This window comes from Sphaerodactylus townsendi, linkage group LG05 (genome assembly GCF_021028975.2).
Source record: "Sphaerodactylus townsendi isolate TG3544 linkage group LG05, MPM_Stown_v2.3, whole genome shotgun sequence".
NCBI lineage: Eukaryota > Metazoa > Chordata > Lepidosauria > Squamata > Sphaerodactylidae > Sphaerodactylus > Sphaerodactylus townsendi.
In genome coordinates this window covers 139,175,091-139,191,682 of record NC_059429.1, presented here as the reverse complement: position 1 = coordinate 139,191,682, position 16,592 = coordinate 139,175,091, and the positions used below count along the sequence as shown (strand labels likewise).

Sequence of the window (16,592 nt, the reverse complement as noted above, 5' to 3'; positions counted from 1 at the left end):
GGTGCGCGAGGGGAAAGGAGGAGCGCGTGCGCGGGGGCCGCCCAGCAGACGCCGGAGGAGCCGCATGGACCCCGCGGAGGACTGGCCGTGGCGGCGAGGGGGCGAGCAGGAGCAGGAGCAGGAGGAGGAGACGGACTCGGAGGGGGGGGGGCGACCAGGTGGGGAGCGGGGAAGGGCGGGGGGGGACCCTTCGGGGGGGGGGCGGCAGCAGCAGCAGCAGGACCCCCCCTCCCCCCCCCCCTCCGGCCGTGTAGAGCCTGACCGCCGCAAGGGTCTCTGCTTGGCAGGAGGAGCAGCGGCCGGGCCGGGCTGGGCCTGCTGGAGAGCCCCTGCGGGGAGGGGAGGGAGGAGGAGGAGACTGGGTGCTGGGGATCTGTGTTCGCTGCGGGAGGAAGCGGCGGGGCCGGGCGGCGGCGGCGGCGGCGGCGGGGTTTGGGCCGAGGCGCTGGGCCGGCTGAAGCGCAAGGTGAGCGGGGGGCGGGGGGCGGGGGGCGGGGCCGCTCTCGGCCAAGAGCGCAGAGAGGCTCGGAGGCAGCTCCTCTTCTAGAGCTGAACCCCCCGGTTTCCCGTGGGCGTGTTTGGGGCTGCGGGGGGAGGAGGGGAACGTGAGGAGGGGGCGCGGGGTCTGCAGTAGCGCGCATGGGGGAATGCTCGTGCATGTCGTGGTGCGCGCGCTGCTTCTGCTTCACCGTCTCCTGGGCGGGGGGGGGCTCTTCGGTTCTTCCCCGGCAGAGGAAGGCGACCAGCCTGGACGAGAAGATCGCCACGGTCCGGAGGAGCAGAAGAGCTCAGGTGAGGCGGGCGGGGGGGGGGGACTTTGTGGGGGCCTCTCTCCGCTGTCCCGAGCTGGGTGGGAGGGAGCACACTTCCGTGTTTCCTTGTTATTTGGAGAGGCATTTGCATCCCGGCTTGGCCATCACACCAGGCAGTTCAAACCTTTTAGATGGAACCAGAAACAGACTCACAAACTTGTATCTCAGCTGGTTCACTACAGCGGAAGGGGGATTACAGGGCACCCGAGACAGTCTAATAGCAGAGGCGGTGTCTTTGTTCTTCTTCTCTTTCTTGGTGAGACTCAGGGCTGAATGTTCGATATGTTGATGCAGTCAACAAGACTGGGCTTGGAATAAACAACGCCAGGGGTCTGGTATCACAGCAGCCTCACGCAGAATGTGGCACGTGATTCCTGATGTGCTAAAACTAGGATTCTCCAATCTCCTTTCAGCCGGCAGTCACCTTTGCATTTTTGAAGCGTGGTCATGGGCACCACAACCAAACGGCAGCTGCAGGAGACTGAGCCAAGAGCATGGGAGATGTAAACACATCTACACAGAACACATCTCGGGGGAGAAATAAATGCACACATAGATGGGGGGAAACAAGTATAGAACACCCAGCAAAGAAAGCCAAAGAGAGAAAGGAGTGTTGTGGGTTTTCCTGGCTCTGCAGCCTGGTTGTGTTTGCTCCAAATGTTCCACCCACATCTGTGGCTGGCAGTCATGTCATTCCCATCACTGTGCCACAGAGAGAAACAAGAAGGAGCCAGCAGCAGACCAAACAAATGCACGTGTCCGAGATGGGTTAAGTTAGGAGTGGCATCTTCAGAGGTATGTGATGGCAAGACGTGTTGCCCTCTGTGGCACAGTGGAGAATGGCATTCCTCTGAAGATGCCAGCCATGGATGCAGGTGAAACACTAGGAGCAAAAACTACTGGACCACAGCCACACAGCAGCCCGGAAGGGCTAAGCAGCTGCCTGAGTACGGAGCAGCCCGAGGCTGGGGCTGTGTGAGGACAGTTCACACACTAACAACATCCTGACAGGCTGCGGCCACAGCCACTGGACCACAGCCACACAGAAAACCCACAACTTGCCACAAAAACCTTTGACAGTACAAAGCTGTCTCTTCTGACAATTCTGATGTCCCTGGTGCCACCTGCGGTCTCTGCTCTAGGAGAAGGAGAACAAACAAGGAACAGCAGATGCGGAAGAGGGTCCACATGAAGCCGTGGATAAGACATGCCCTGAAGATAGTGAGGAGGAGGAGGAGGAAGACGACTCCTATGCAGATGAGAGCATCTTCTCAGGAGCAGGTAACTCAGGCTAAATACTGGGGTGGAAGGGAAGCCAAGAGTGAGCGTGCATCTGGTGAGCCTGGCATAAGGTGATCTTCACACACTCTCTTTGGTCAGATGTTATCATGAAAGCAAGCCTGGGAGAGCCAATGCTTGTTTCAGTAAAACCTGGGTTCTTTTCTCCAATAACTCCAGCCAGCTGAGGTCTCAACAATTTATTGTAAAAGTTCAAAACAAAGAAATAAAACATAAATGCAGTAAGAGATTGCTCAACTGGTTACAATCCTTTTGGTTCTTGGTCCGCATTCCAGGAACCCATGGCCCAGAGATGCTTCCCTGACCACGTCTCAAGATGGAATTCCAAAACCTTTGTTTTCCCCTTCTCAGGAAAACTCTGTTCAGGCCACGAGGTAACTTAGGCCTTTGAAGTTCCATCTTAGAACCTGTGCATAGTTTCCTGTCCTCCCTCCAGGAGATCAAAAGGCAAAGATGCTTTTCACAGTCATATGTGACTTCCCTTTACTGTATCAATAGCATCTTCCATGACACGCCCCTTTTTGAGATGAAGTTTGTAAACTCCATGTTCACATACTTCAGCTTCCTAATACTACTGTTTGCAAAATATCACATGTGTCTAGCTAATACATAGTTCAGCTAACTATTTTCCATCACAGATGTATTACTTTTTTATGGAGTTTTCTGCCATTTTATTTATAAGACATCTGTGTTTTTCAATTCCAAAGCAGTAGCAGCATGCTTTGTAACAAACATTTTTGGATGAATGTACAGACCAGTAGGAGGGTGACTAGAACATGCAAAGCTGTGAATGGACGACATCTTTGAAAAACAAGGATGTTGGTGTTCATTAGATCTCAGCCTACAGACCTCAACAACAGACACGGCAAAGGAGCAGTAGCAAGAATTCTGTTAAATCGCATATTATGGAATTCGGGCTTGTATTGGCGCTGGTATCATTAAGTTAATATTAAGATTTCTCTAGCCTCTGAACGAAGAACGTTGACTTCCTTAGAGTGCTAGTTTGTTACTTGTGCTTCTGGGCCACTTGATTCAGAAGGGATTTCTTTGTACCTCTCTGTAAAATTATGAGCATTTACGTATTGTGTAGCTGCCTGGCTACAAACCAAGGTGATGTCTTTGGTAGGAAATTTAGCACGGAGAATCTGCCTGGTGAAAGTTTGTCCTATCAACAAAATACTAGGGAATAAATACTACTGTAAATATAATAAAACTTTTCACTGTAAAAAGCTAGATCCTATCAAGATACTTTCATGTGCAGACGTTAGCTTTTAATGGAGGGTCAGAGGCTTCATAGGATTACAGAGTTGGAAGGAACCATGGTGACCATCTAGTCTAACCTCCTGCTTAGTGCAGGGTCAGCCTAGACTGCAGTGGTGGCGAACCTTTGGCACTTCAGATGTTATGGACTACAATTCCCATCAGCCAATTGGCCATGCTGGAAGAGGCTGATGGGAATTGTAGTCCATAACATCTGGAGTGCCAAAGGTTCGCCACCACGGGCCTAGAGCAGTGGTGGCGAACCTTTTAGAGACTGAGTGCCAGAGCAAGGGGAAACTGTGTCCAGGGCACGCGTGCGCCCTGTGCCTCTGCCACGCCCCCCGTCTGCCCCCGGCCTGCCCTGGAACGCCCCGTCACACCCCTGGAATGCACTTGCCATGCTCTCGTAGGGGCACGCGCCCAGTGTGTTGCGCACCCCTCGCCCACTTGATGCCAAGTGCCCAAACTGGGGCTATGGCACGTGTGCCCACAAAGAGGGCTCTCAGTGCCACCTCTGGCCTAGAGCATCCCTGACAAGTGCTCTTCCAGCCACTGCTTGAAGGTCGCCTGTGCAGGAGACCTCACTACCTCTCCAGACTGTGTCTTCCAAAGCTGAACTACTCTTACCCTAACCCAACCCCCCCACCCCCGCCAATTATCCAACTGGTACCTTTCTGCTCATAATTTAAAGCCTTTACTGCGAGTTCTACCCTCTGCTGCCCACTGGAACAGCTCCCTGCCCTCCTCTAAGTGACAACCCTTCAGATGCTCGAAAGAGAGCCATCGTGTCCCCCCACCACCACCTCTTCTCCAGGCGAAACATCCCCCTCGGCCTTTCCTCCTGGGCTCCTCGGTGGTCTCCTGGCCCCTGGCCATTCTGTCTGCATCCTTTTGGAAGCGCGGCCTCCAGAACCGCACGCAGGACTCCCAAGCACTGCCTGACCAGTGCAGCATACAGTAGGCCTATGGCCTCTTGTGGTTTGGAGGTTATCCACTGTTGATTCATCCCATTAGCCTTTTGTCGCTGCATCGCTCCGGCTGCTCATATTAGACTTAGGGTCCCCCTGTACCCCAAGATCATGTTCACACACGTTGCTCTGCAAAACTCTACCCCCTCCCCCAATCCAATATCCACGTTTCTCATTTTTGTTGCCTAGATGTTGAATTACATCTTTCTCCCATCTGACACCTCTCACAATACTAGAACCAGGGGGCATCCATTGAAAATGCTGGGGGAAGAATTAGGACTAATAAAAGGAAACACTTCTTCACTCAACGTGTGATTGGTGTTTGGAATATGCTGCCACAGGAGGTGGTGATGGCCACTCACCTGGATAGCTTTAAAAAGGGCTTGGACAGATTTATGGAGGAGAAGTCGATCTATGGCTCCCAATCTTGATCCTCCTTGATCTCAGATTGCAAATGCCTGAGCAGACCAGGTGCTCGGGAGCAACAGCCGCAGAAGGCCATTGCTTTCACATCCTGCCTGTGAGCTCCCAAAGTCACCTGGTGGGCCACTGCAAGTAGCAGAGAGCTGGACTAGATGGACTCTGGTCTGATCCAGCAGGCTTGTTCTTATGTTCTTAAGGCCATTGCTTTCACCTCCTGCCTGTGAGCTCCCAAAGGCACCTGGTGGGCCACTGCGAGTAGCAGAGAGCTGGACTAGATGGACTCTGGTCTGATCCAGCAGGCTTGTTCTTATGTTCTTAAGGCCATTGCTTTCACCTCCTGCCTGTGAGCTCCCAAAGGCACCTGGTGGGCCACTGTGAGTAGCAGAGAGCTGGATTAGATGGACTCTGGTCTGATCCAGCTGGCATGTTCTTATGTTCATGTGATTTGGAGACTACACTTGTTTATGCAGCCCAAAACCACGTATTCCTTTTTAGCTGTGACATCACACTGCTGAGTCACATTCGGTGTTTGGACGAAGACTCCTAGAACCTTTTTACATGTATTATGTCTCCTCCATCCTAGAATGATTCAATTGATTTTTCCTACCTCAGTGCAGCCCAGATTTCCAGCCAGCCAGTATCATCTTATATCCTGATTCTGTCTTCTATTGTATTTGCTGCCACACTCAACATCATCTGCCAATGTATTAAACCTGTTCTGTTAAATGCTGCAGGGCCCTGAAGGCTGAAAAGTGACTCTGACTCCTCAGGTTTCAGGGCAGGCTGCTCGAGTCAGTCAGCTGGTCAGGCAGGGTGTGTGCGTAGGCGCGGGCTCTCGTCCGTGAAAGCTCGAGTCGTGCATCACTGGCTAAAGGTGCCACTGGACTTCCTCCGCCTGCTGTGGGTGGCTCTGGACTGAGCTCTTGAACAGTGTCTGGCGCCCTTCAGATCTGATGGTTGGCTTCTGCTCCCTTGTAGATACTCTCAAGGTGAAGGAGAAGCGGAAACGGAACAAACAGGGAGAAGAGGTGAGCCAGGGTCGGACGGGGGCAAGCAGGGAAGCCCCTCCCCCTCGTAAAGGCACATCCGAAAGGTCTCCCTGTCTGTCTGTCTGTCTGTCTGTCTGTCTGTCTGTCTGTCTGTCTGTCTGTCTGTCTGTCTGTCTGTCTGTCTGTCTGTCTGCTGACTCCTCAGATTTCAGGGCAGGCTGCTCAGAGTCAGCTGGTCAGGCAGGGCCTTTGTGGCGCATGTGCGTAGGCGCGGGCTCTCGTCCATGAAGGCTCGAGTCGTGCATCACTGACTGAAGGTGCCGCTGGACTTCCTCCGCCTGCTGCGGGTGACTCTGGACTGAGCTCTTGACCAGTGTCTGGCGCCCTTCAGGTCTGATGGTTGGCTTCTGCTCCCTTGTAGATACTCTCAAGGTGAAGGAGACGTGGAAACGGAACAAACAGGGTGAAGAGGTGAGCCAGGGTCGAACGGGGGCAAGCAGGGAAGCCCCTCCCCCTCGTAAAGGCACATCCGACAGGTCTCCCTGTCTGTCTGTCTGTCTGCAGGACCTCCCTTTCCAGGAAGCAGAGCTGTTCTTTGGCGAAGACGCCTCGCAGTACGACGACAGCCTGTCGTTCCAAGACATGAACCTGTCGCGCCCCCTGTTGAAGGTAGCCTGGGAGTCCTCTCCGTTGAAGCTGAAGATGGAGGTTCAGGGCAGGGCAGGGGATGAAGAAGTCATGGCTGGACGCTGTGACTCGGCCTGTTTGTTTCTGGTGGAATTCAGAGCCCTATTCTGTGAACTCACCAATTGGCAAAATGTAGCTATTCGGAAACATAAAGGCCGTATTGGGGATTCGCAGGGCATTGTCTCTAAGCGTCTGGCTGGGATTTCCTGGGTCTGAAATCACCGTCTTCTGGCAAGGAGGCTTGGCCGCACACTCGTACAGAGAGCATTGAAAGGACGGGGGCAATTTGTACTTCCCCTGATGCTGTTCCTACTCCTGCAGTGGGGCACTCTGTGTTGCACTGCAGTGGGACGGAGGAAGCTGTTGGGATGGAAATGCCTTCGGTCGGCAGAAATTACTGGAGGCTCCGGGGGAGGGGAGGGTGTGTGGGGCAGCTTTTGTCTGCATGACGGGGGACATGTGAAGCCGCCTTCAGTTGCGCCAGACCTGGGCCTTCTCTCTCTCTTGGCAGCAGCCCTCCAGCCGCTGCCCTGCTGTAGAGGATGTTTAGAGTTTACCTGCCAAGCAGGGTCTCCGTCCACCCCAGCAGGCAGGGCCCAAAGCGTGGGCAGGGTGAAGGCAGGACGCTTGTCGGCATTGCTGGCGATTCAGAGGGCTTGCTGGGGTTGCAAACCCTTCTGAGGAGAAGGGGGGGGGGGCTGACTGGGCCTTGGGAAGGCTGCTGGGGGAGATCTCTGGCTGGCTGCCCTTTGACCTGAGGAGGGGGTGGGTCCTGCTCTCCTTGGCTTCCTGCCCATGGCAGAGCCAGCAGTGGCAGATTCCTGTTCGACCCCCCACTTTGCCGTGGGGTGGTGGTTGGGGGGTGAAATGGGAGCAGGGAGAAGACTGAGGTGAACTGCTTTGCGCCCCCCCTCCCGGGCAGGAAGTGGTAACTGATGCCATCTGTTGCTGTCGCTCATTCAGGGAGGCGCACGTTAATTGCGTGGCGCATGGATGGTTCCAGGTCCCCCCCCCCCATGGTATCTCCAGCTGATGTGGAGGTCTTCTGCTGGTCAGAGGAGACCAGGCTGCCCTCTGGGGAGGGGGTGCCTGGCTCAGTAGTGTGTGTCGGGGGTGTGTGTGGGGGGCTTTGTGTGCTCAGGCTTCTCCTGCTGCCCGAAGAAGCCACGGGTGCAAAGCCTCAGCCGAGGGGGTGAGGTCTCGGGGGCTGGGAGGGAGGACTTTGAGGGGAGCCCCTCAGAACGCTTGTGCCCTCCTGAGGGGCAGTTGGCAGAACCGGCCGTGTTGGGCGATTGTTCCAGCTGACCATCTCCTAACTGCAGGCCATCACGGCCCTGGGCTTCAAGCAGCCGACGCCCATCCAGAAGGCCTGCATCCCGGTGGGCCTGCTGGGGAAGGACGTCTGTGCCTGTGCGGCTACTGGGACAGGTGAGTGCTGCGACTGGGGGGAGTGGGGCTTGACCCCGTGCCCCCCTCCCCCCCGGTGATTGCCCGGGCAGGGGCTTCATGGGATTCTTGGCACGTCTCTTCCAGGGAAGACGGCGGCCTTCATCCTGCCGGTCTTAGAGCGCTTGATCTACAAGCCCCGGCAGGCCCCCGTGACGCGCGTTCTGGTCCTCGTGCCAACCCGAGAGCTGGGCATCCAGGTGCACTCGGTCGCCAGGCAGCTGGCACAGTTCAGCAGCATCACCACCTGCTTGGCAGTGGGTGAGCACACTGGGTGCTGGAGGGGTGGGCCGTTGGGCTGTCTTGCTGGGGCAGCCGTTGTGCTCGTCCTGGCCTCTGGTGACCGCCGGTGTGTGCTCTCGCAGGTGGTCTGGACATCAAGAGCCAGGAGGCGGCCCTGCGGGCAGGCCCCGACATCCTGATTGCCACTCCTGGGCGCCTGATCGACCACCTGCACAACTGCCCCTCCTTTCACCTGAGCAGCATCGAGGTCCTCATCCTGGACGAGGCTGACCGGTGAGGAGGGCCGGGCTGGTGACAGGAGGAGGGAGGGGCTGCTCTGCCTTGGCCCTGGAGGCTCTGGGGGGGGGGGAAGCTCTCGGTTTGCTCACCATTCTTTCCCTCACCCCCCCACCCCCGTCCTCCAGGATGCTGGATGAATACTTTGAGGAGCAGATGAAGGAAATCATTCGGCTCTGTGCGCGGCATCGCCAAACCATGCTCTTTTCTGCCACCATGTCGGAGGAGGTATGGTGGGAGGCTGGGGGTGGGCGTGCCACGCGTGGCAGGGCACTGTGGACCACGTCAAGTGGGGCCACAGCTGAGTTCGTGTGGAACGCAGAGGAGCGGGTTCCCTCTCTCTGCTCCTCTCTCGTGTCTCCCTGGCTCTTCCGGCGGGGAGGGGTGTGCTGCCGTCTCTCGTGGGGCAGCCATGAAGCGCTTTCTCCCACTTGGGCAGGTGAAGGACTTGGCCTCCGTCTCCCTGAAGAACCCAGTCCGGATCTTTGTGAACAGCAACACAGACGTGGCTCCGTTTCTGCGCCAGGAGTTTGTCCGGATCCGGCCCAATCGCGAAGGGGACCGGGAGGCCATAGTTGCTGGTGGGAATTTGTGGAGGGGCTGGGGGAGGGGCCTTGGGGGTGGCGGCTCCTGTCTCCTGCCTGACGTCCTGCCTCCTTCCTGCAGCCCTCCTGATGCGGACGTTCCAGGACCACGTGATGCTCTTCATGGGGGGGGGGGGGGGGGGGGGGGTGGGGGGGGGGAGGGCGCCGGGGGGGGGGGGGGGGGGGGTGTTTTGGTGGGGGGGGGGGGGGGGGGGGGGGGGGGGGGGGGGGGGGGTGGGGGGGGGGGGGGGGGGGGGGGGGGGGGGCGGGGGGGGGGGGGGGGGGGGGGGGGGGGGGGGGGGGGGGGGGGGGGGGGGCGGGGGGGGGCGGGGGGCGGGGGGTGTGGGGGGGGGGGGGTTTGGGGGGGGGGGGATGTGGGGGGGGGGGGGGGTGGGGGGGGGGGGGGGTGGGGGGGGGGGGGGGTGGGGGGGGGGGGGGGTGGGGGGGGGGGGGGGTGGGGGGGGGGGGGGGTGGGGGGGGGGGGGGGTGGGGGGGGGGGGGGGTGGGGGGGGGGGGGGGTGGGGGGGGGGGGGGGTGGGGGGGGGGGGGGGTGGGGGGGGGGGGGGGTGGGGGGGGGGGGGGGTGGGGGGGGGGGGGGGTGGGGGGGGGGGGGGGTGGGGGGGGGGGGGGGTGGGGGGGGGGGGGGGTGGGGGGGGGGGGGGGTGGGGGGGGGGGGGGGTGGGGGGGGGGGGGGGTGGGGGGGGGGGGGGGTGGGGGGGGGGGGGGGTGGGGGGGGGGGGGGGTGGGGGGGGGGGGGGGTGGGGGGGGGGGGGGGTGGGGGGGGGGGGGGGTGGGGGGGGGGGGGGGTGGGGGGGGGGGGGGGTGGGGGGGGGGGGGGGTGGGGGGGGGGGGGGGTGGGGGGGGGGGGGGGTGGGGGGGGGGGGGGGTGGGGGGGGGGGGGGGTGGGGGGGGGGGGGGGTGGGGGGGGGGGGGGGTGGGGGGGGGGGGGGGTGGGGGGGGGGGGGGGTGGGGGGGGGGGGGGGTGGGGGGGGGGGGGGGTGGGGGGGGGGGGGGGTGGGGGGGGGGGGGGGTGGGGGGGGGGGGGGGTGGGGGGGGGGGGGGGTGGGGGGGGGGGGGGGTGGGGGGGGGGGGGGGTGGGGGGGGGGGGGGGTGGGGGGGGGGGGGGGTGGGGGGGGGGGGGGGTGGGGGGGGGGGGGGGTGGGGGGGGGGGGGGGTGGGGGGGGGGGGGGGTGGGGGGGGGGGGGGGTGGGGGGGGGGGGGGGTGGGGGGGGGGGGGGGTGGGGGGGGGGGGGGGTGGGGGGGGGGGGGGGTGGGGGGGGGGGGGGGTGGGGGGGGGGGGGGGTGGGGGGGGGGGGGGGTGGGGGGGGGGGGGGGTGGGGGGGGGGGGGGGTGGGGGGGGGGGGGGGTGGGGGGGGGGGGGGGTGGGGGGGGGGGGGGGTGGGGGGGGGGGGGGGTGGGGGGGGGGGGGGGTGGGGGGGGGGGGGGGTGGGGGGGGGGGGGGGTGGGGGGGGGGGGGGGTGGGGGGGGGGGGGGGTGGGGGGGGGGGGGGGTGGGGGGGGGGGGGGGTGGGGGGGGGGGGGGGTGGGGGGGGGGGGGGGTGGGGGGGGGGGGGGGTGGGGGGGGGGGGGGGTGGGGGGGGGGGGGGGTGGGGGGGGGGGGGGGTGGGGGGGGGGGGGGGTGGGGGGGGGGGGGGGTGGGGGGGGGGGGGGGTGGGGGGGGGGGGGGGTGGGGGGGGGGGGGGGTGGGGGGGGGGGGGGGTGGGGGGGGGGGGGGGTGGGGGGGGGGGGGGGTGGGGGGGGGGGGGGGTGGGGGGGGGGGGGGGTGGGGGGGGGGGGGGGTGGGGGGGGGGGGGGGTGGGGGGGGGGGGGGGTGGGGGGGGGGGGGGGTGGGGGGGGGGGGGGGTGGGGGGGGGGGGGGGTGGGGGGGGGGGGGGGTGGGGGGGGGGGGGGGTGGGGGGGGGGGGGGGTGGGGGGGGGGGGGGGTGGGGGGGGGGGGGGGTGGGGGGGGGGGGGGGTGGGGGGGGGGGGGGGTGGGGGGGGGGGGGGGTGGGGGGGGGGGGGGGTGGGGGGGGGGGGGGGTGGGGGGGGGGGGGGGTGGGGGGGGGGGGGGGTGGGGGGGGGGGGGGGTGGGGGGGGGGGGGGGTGGGGGGGGGGGGGGGTGGGGGGGGGGGGGGGTGGGGGGGGGGGGGGGTGGGGGGGGGGGGGGGTGGGGGGGGGGGGGGGTGGGGGGGGGGGGGGGTGGGGGGGGGGGGGGGTGGGGGGGGGGGGGGGTGGGGGGGGGGGGGGGTGGGGGGGGGGGGGGGTGGGGGGGGGGGGGGGTGGGGGGGGGGGGGGGTGGGGGGGGGGGGGGGTGGGGGGGGGGGGGGGTGGGGGGGGGGGGGGGTGGGGGGGGGGGGGGGTGGGGGGGGGGGGGGGTGGGGGGGGGGGGGGGTGGGGGGGGGGGGGGGTGGGGGGGGGGGGGGGTGGGGGGGGGGGGGGGTGGGGGGGGGGGGGGGTGGGGGGGGGGGGGGGTGGGGGGGGGGGGGGGTGGGGGGGGGGGGGGGTGGGGGGGGGGGGGGGTGGGGGGGGGGGGGGGTGGGGGGGGGGGGGGGTGGGGGGGGGGGGGGGTGGGGGGGGGGGGGGGTGGGGGGGGGGGGGGGTGGGGGGGGGGGGGGGTGGGGGGGGGGGGGGGTGGGGGGGGGGGGGGGTGGGGGGGGGGGGGGGTGGGGGGGGGGGGGGGTGGGGGGGGGGGGGGGTGGGGGGGGGGGGGGGTGGGGGGGGGGGGGGGTGGGGGGGGGGGGGGGTGGGGGGGGGGGGGGGTGGGGGGGGGGGGGGGTGGGGGGGGGGGGGGGTGGGGGGGGGGGGGGGTGGGGGGGGGGGGGGGTGGGGGGGGGGGGGGGTGGGGGGGGGGGGGGGTGGGGGGGGGGGGGGGTGGGGGGGGGGGGGGGTGGGGGGGGGGGGGGGTGGGGGGGGGGGGGGGTGGGGGGGGGGGGGGGTGGGGGGGGGGGGGGGTGGGGGGGGGGGGGGGTGGGGGGGGGGGGGGGTGGGGGGGGGGGGGGGTGGGGGGGGGGGGGGGTGGGGGGGGGGGGGGGTGGGGGGGGGGGGGGGTGGGGGGGGGGGGGGGTGGGGGGGGGGGGGGGTGGGGGGGGGGGGGGGTGGGGGGGGGGGGGGGTGGGGGGGGGGGGGGGTGGGGGGGGGGGGGGGTGGGGGGGGGGGGGGGTGGGGGGGGGGGGGGGTGGGGGGGGGGGGGGGTGGGGGGGGGGGGGGGTGGGGGGGGGGGGGGGTGGGGGGGGGGGGGGGTGGGGGGGGGGGGGGGTGGGGGGGGGGGGGGGTGGGGGGGGGGGGGGGTGGGGGGGGGGGGGGGTGGGGGGGGGGGGGGGTGGGGGGGGGGGGGGGTGGGGGGGGGGGGGGGTGGGGGGGGGGGGGGGTGGGGGGGGGGGGGGGTGGGGGGGGGGGGGGGTGGGGGGGGGGGGGGGTGGGGGGGGGGGGGGGTGGGGGGGGGGGGGGGTGGGGGGGGGGGGGGGTGGGGGGGGGGGGGGGTGGGGGGGGGGGGGGGTGGGGGGGGGGGGGGGTGGGGGGGGGGGGGGGTGGGGGGGGGGGGGGGTGGGGGGGGGGGGGGGTGGGGGGGGGGGGGGGTGGGGGGGGGGGGGGGTGGGGGGGGGGGGGGGTGGGGGGGGGGGGGGGTGGGGGGGGGGGGGGGTGGGGGGGGGGGGGGGTGGGGGGGGGGGGGGGTGGGGGGGGGGGGGGGTGGGGGGGGGGGGGGGTGGGGGGGGGGGGGGGTGGGGGGGGGGGGGGGTGGGGGGGGGGGGGGGTGGGGGGGGGGGGGGGTGGGGGGGGGGGGGGGTGGGGGGGGGGGGGGGTGGGGGGGGGGGGGGGTGGGGGGGGGGGGGGGTGGGGGGGGGGGGGGGTGGGGGGGGGGGGGGGTGGGGGGGGGGGGGGGTGGGGGGGGGGGGGGGTGGGGGGGGGGGGGGGTGGGGGGGGGGGGGGGTGGGGGGGGGGGGGGGTGGGGGGGGGGGGGGGTGGGGGGGGGGGGGGGTGGGGGGGGGGGGGGGTGGGGGGGGGGGGGGGTGGGGGGGGGGGGGGGTGGGGGGGGGGGGGGGTGGGGGGGGGGGGGGGTGGGGGGGGGGGGGGGTGGGGGGGGGGGGGGGTGGGGGGGGGGGGGGGTGGGGGGGGGGGGGGGTGGGGGGGGGGGGGGGTGGGGGGGGGGGGGGGTGGGGGGGGGGGGGGGTGGGGGGGGGGGGGGGTGGGGGGGGGGGGGGGTGGGGGGGGGGGGGGGTGGGGGGGGGGGGGGGTGGGGGGGGGGGGGGGTGGGGGGGGGGGGGGGTGGGGGGGGGGGGGGGTGGGGGGGGGGGGGGGTGGGGGGGGGGGGGGGTGGGGGGGGGGGGGGGTGGGGGGGGGGGGGGGTGGGGGGGGGGGGGGGTGGGGGGGGGGGGGGGTGGGGGGGGGGGGGGGTGGGGGGGGGGGGGGGTGGGGGGGGGGGGGGGTGGGGGGGGGGGGGGGTGGGGGGGGGGGGGGGTGGGGGGGGGGGGGGGTGGGGGGGGGGGGGGGTGGGGGGGGGGGGGGGTGGGGGGGGGGGGGGGTGGGGGGGGGGGGGGGTGGGGGGGGGGGGGGGTGGGGGGGGGGGGGGGTGGGGGGGGGGGGGGGTGGGGGGGGGGGGGGGTGGGGGGGGGGGGGGGTGGGGGGGGGGGGGGGTGGGGGGGGGGGGGGGTGGGGGGGGGGGGGGGTGGGGGGGGGGGGGGGTGGGGGGGGGGGGGGGTGGGGGGGGGGGGGGGTGGGGGGGGGGGGGGGTGGGGGGGGGGGGGGGTGGGGGGGGGGGGGGGTGGGGGGGGGGGGGGGTGGGGGGGGGGGGGGGTGGGGGGGGGGGGGGGTGGGGGGGGGGGGGGGTGGGGGGGGGGGGGGGTGGGGGGGGGGGGGGGTGGGGGGGGGGGGGGGTGGGGGGGGGGGGGGGTGGGGGGGGGGGGGGGTGGGGGGGGGGGGGGGTGGGGGGGGGGGGGGGTGGGGGGGGGGGGGGGTGGGGGGGGGGGGGGGTGGGGGGGGGGGGGGGTGGGGGGGGGGGGGGGTGGGGGGGGGGGGGGGTGGGGGGGGGGGGGGGTGGGGGGGGGGGGGGGTGGGGGGGGGGGGGGGTGGGGGGGGGGGGGGGTGGGGGGGGGGGGGGGTGGGGGGGGGGGGGGGTGGGGGGGGGGGGGGGTGGGGGGGGGGGGGGGTGGGGGGGGGGGGGGGTGGGGGGGGGGGGGGGTGGGGGGGGGGGGGGGTGGGGGGGGGGGGGGGTGGGGGGGGGGGGGGGTGGGGGGGGGGGGGGGTGGGGGGGGGGGGGGGTGGGGGGGGGGGGGGGTGGGGGGGGGGGGGGGTGGGGGGGGGGGGGGGTGGGGGGGGGGGGGGGTGGGGGGGGGGGGGGGTGGGGGGGGGGGGGGGTGGGGGGGGGGGGGGGTGGGGGGGGGGGGGGGTGGGGGGGGGGGGGGGTGGGGGGGGGGGGGGGTGGGGGGGGGGGGGGGTGGGGGGGGGGGGGGGTGGGGGGGGGGGGGGGTGGGGGGGGGGGGGGGTGGGGGGGGGGGGGGGTGGGGGGGGGGGGGGGTGGGGGGGGGGGGGGGTGGGGGGGGGGGGGGGTGGGGGGGGGGGGGGGTGGGGGGGGGGGGGGGTGGGGGGGGGGGGGGGTGGGGGGGGGGGGGGGTGGGGGGGGGGGGGGGTGGGGGGGGGGGGGGGTGGGGGGGGGGGGGGGTGGGGGGGGGGGGGGGTGGGGGGGGGGGGGGGTGGGGGGGGGGGGGGGTGGGGGGGGGGGGGGGTGGGGGGGGGGGGGGGTGGGGGGGGGGGGGGGTGGGGGGGGGGGGGGGTGGGGGGGGGGGGGGGTGGGGGGGGGGGGGGGTGGGGGGGGGGGGGGGTGGGGGGGGGGGGGGGTGGGGGGGGGGGGGGGTGGGGGGGGGGGGGGGTGGGGGGGGGGGGGGGTGGGGGGGGGGGGGGGTGGGGGGGGGGGGGGGTGGGGGGGGGGGGGGGTGGGGGGGGGGGGGGGTGGGGGGGGGGGGGGGTGGGGGGGGGGGGGGGTGGGGGGGGGGGGGGGTGGGGGGGGGGGGGGGTGGGGGGGGGGGGGGGTGGGGGGGGGGGGGGGTGGGGGGGGGGGGGGGTGGGGGGGGGGGGGGGTGGGGGGGGGGGGGGGTGGGGGGGGGGGGGGGTGGGGGGGGGGGGGGGTGGGGGGGGGGGGGGGTGGGGGGGGGGGGGGGTGGGGGGGGGGGGGGGTGGGGGGGGGGGGGGGTGGGGGGGGGGGGGGGTGGGGGGGGGGGGGGGTGGGGGGGGGGGGGGGTGGGGGGGGGGGGGGGTGGGGGGGGGGGGGGGTGGGGGGGGGGGGGGGTGGGGGGGGGGGGGGGTGGGGGGGGGGGGGGGTGGGGGGGGGGGGGGGTGGGGGGGGGGGGGGGTGGGGGGGGGGGGGGGTGGGGGGGGGGGGGGGTGGGGGGGGGGGGGGGTGGGGGGGGGGGGGGGTGGGGGGGGGGGGGGGTGGGGGGGGGGGGGGGTGGGGGGGGGGGGGGGTGGGGGGGGGGGGGGGTGGGGGGGGGGGGGGGTGGGGGGGGGGGGGGGTGGGGGGGGGGGGGGGTGGGGGGGGGGGGGGGTGGGGGGGGGGGGGGGTGGGGGGGGGGGGGGGTGGGGGGGGGGGGGGGTGGGGGGGGGGGGGGGTGGGGGGGGGGGGGGGTGGGGGGGGGGGGGGGTGGGGGGGGGGGGGGGTGGGGGGGGGGGGGGGTGGGGGGGGGGGGGGGTGGGGGGGGGGGGGGGTGGGGGGGGGGGGGGGTGGGGGGGGGGGGGGGTGGGGGGGGGGGGGGGTGGGGGGGGGGGGGGGTGGGGGGGGGGGGGGGTGGGGGGGGGGGGGGGTGGGGGGGGGGGGGGGTGGGGGGGGGGGGGGGTGGGGGGGGGGGGGGGTGGGGGGGGGGGGGGGTGGGGGGGGGGGGGGGTGGGGGGGGGGGGGGGTGGGGGGGGGGGGGGGTGGGGGGGGGGGGGGGTGGGGGGGGGGGGGGGTGGGGGGGGGGGGGGGTGGGGGGGGGGGGGGGTGGGGGGGGGGGGGGGTGGGGGGGGGGGGGGGTGGGGGGGGGGGGGGGTGGGGGGGGGGGGGGGTGGGGGGGGGGGGGGGTGGGGGGGGGGGGGGGTGGGGGGGGGGGGGGGTGGGGGGGGGGGGGGGTGGGGGGGGGGGGGGGTGGGGGGGGGGGGGGGTGGGGGGGGGGGGGGGTGGGGGGGGGGGGGGGTGGGGGGGGGGGGGGGTGGGGGGGGGGGGGGGTGGGGGGGGGGGGGGGTGGGGGGGGGGGGGGGTGGGGGGGGGGGGGGGTGGGGGGGGGGGGGGGTGGGGGGGGGGGGGGGTGGGGGGGGGGGGGGGTGGGGGGGGGGGGGGGTGGGGGGGGGGGGGGGTGGGGGGGGGGGGGGGTGGGGGGGGGGGGGGGTGGGGGGGGGGGGGGGTGGGGGGGGGGGGGGGTGGGGGGGGGGGGGGGTGGGGGGGGGGGGGGGTGGGGGGGGGGGGGGGTGGGGGGGGGGGGGGGTGGGGGGGGGGGGGGGTGGGGGGGGGGGGGGGTGGGGGGGGGGGGGGGTGGGGGGGGGGGGGGGTGGGGGGGGGGGGGGGTGGGGGGGGGGGGGGGTGGGGGGGGGGGGGGGTGGGGGGGGGGGGGGGTGGGGGGGGGGGGGGGTGGGGGGGGGGGGG

General features: G+C 73.1%; 1 protein-coding gene across 1 annotated transcript; it reads left to right on the top strand.

Moving 5' to 3' along the window:
- Window positions 1-21: 21 nt before the first annotated feature.
- DDX27 (DEAD-box helicase 27) lies at window positions 22-9,113 on the top strand (the record flags this gene model as incomplete). Its single annotated transcript, XM_048497970.1, has 12 exons — window positions 22-158; window positions 288-466; window positions 733-792; window positions 1,955-2,093; window positions 6,173-6,222; window positions 6,316-6,420; window positions 7,761-7,866; window positions 7,972-8,145; window positions 8,250-8,400; window positions 8,532-8,631; window positions 8,843-8,984; window positions 9,070-9,113. Coding segments are annotated over exons 1-12 (1,344 nt in total), but the record flags the coding sequence as incomplete, so codon positions are not given.
- Between the last annotated feature and the right edge of the window lie 7,479 nt (window positions 9,114-16,592).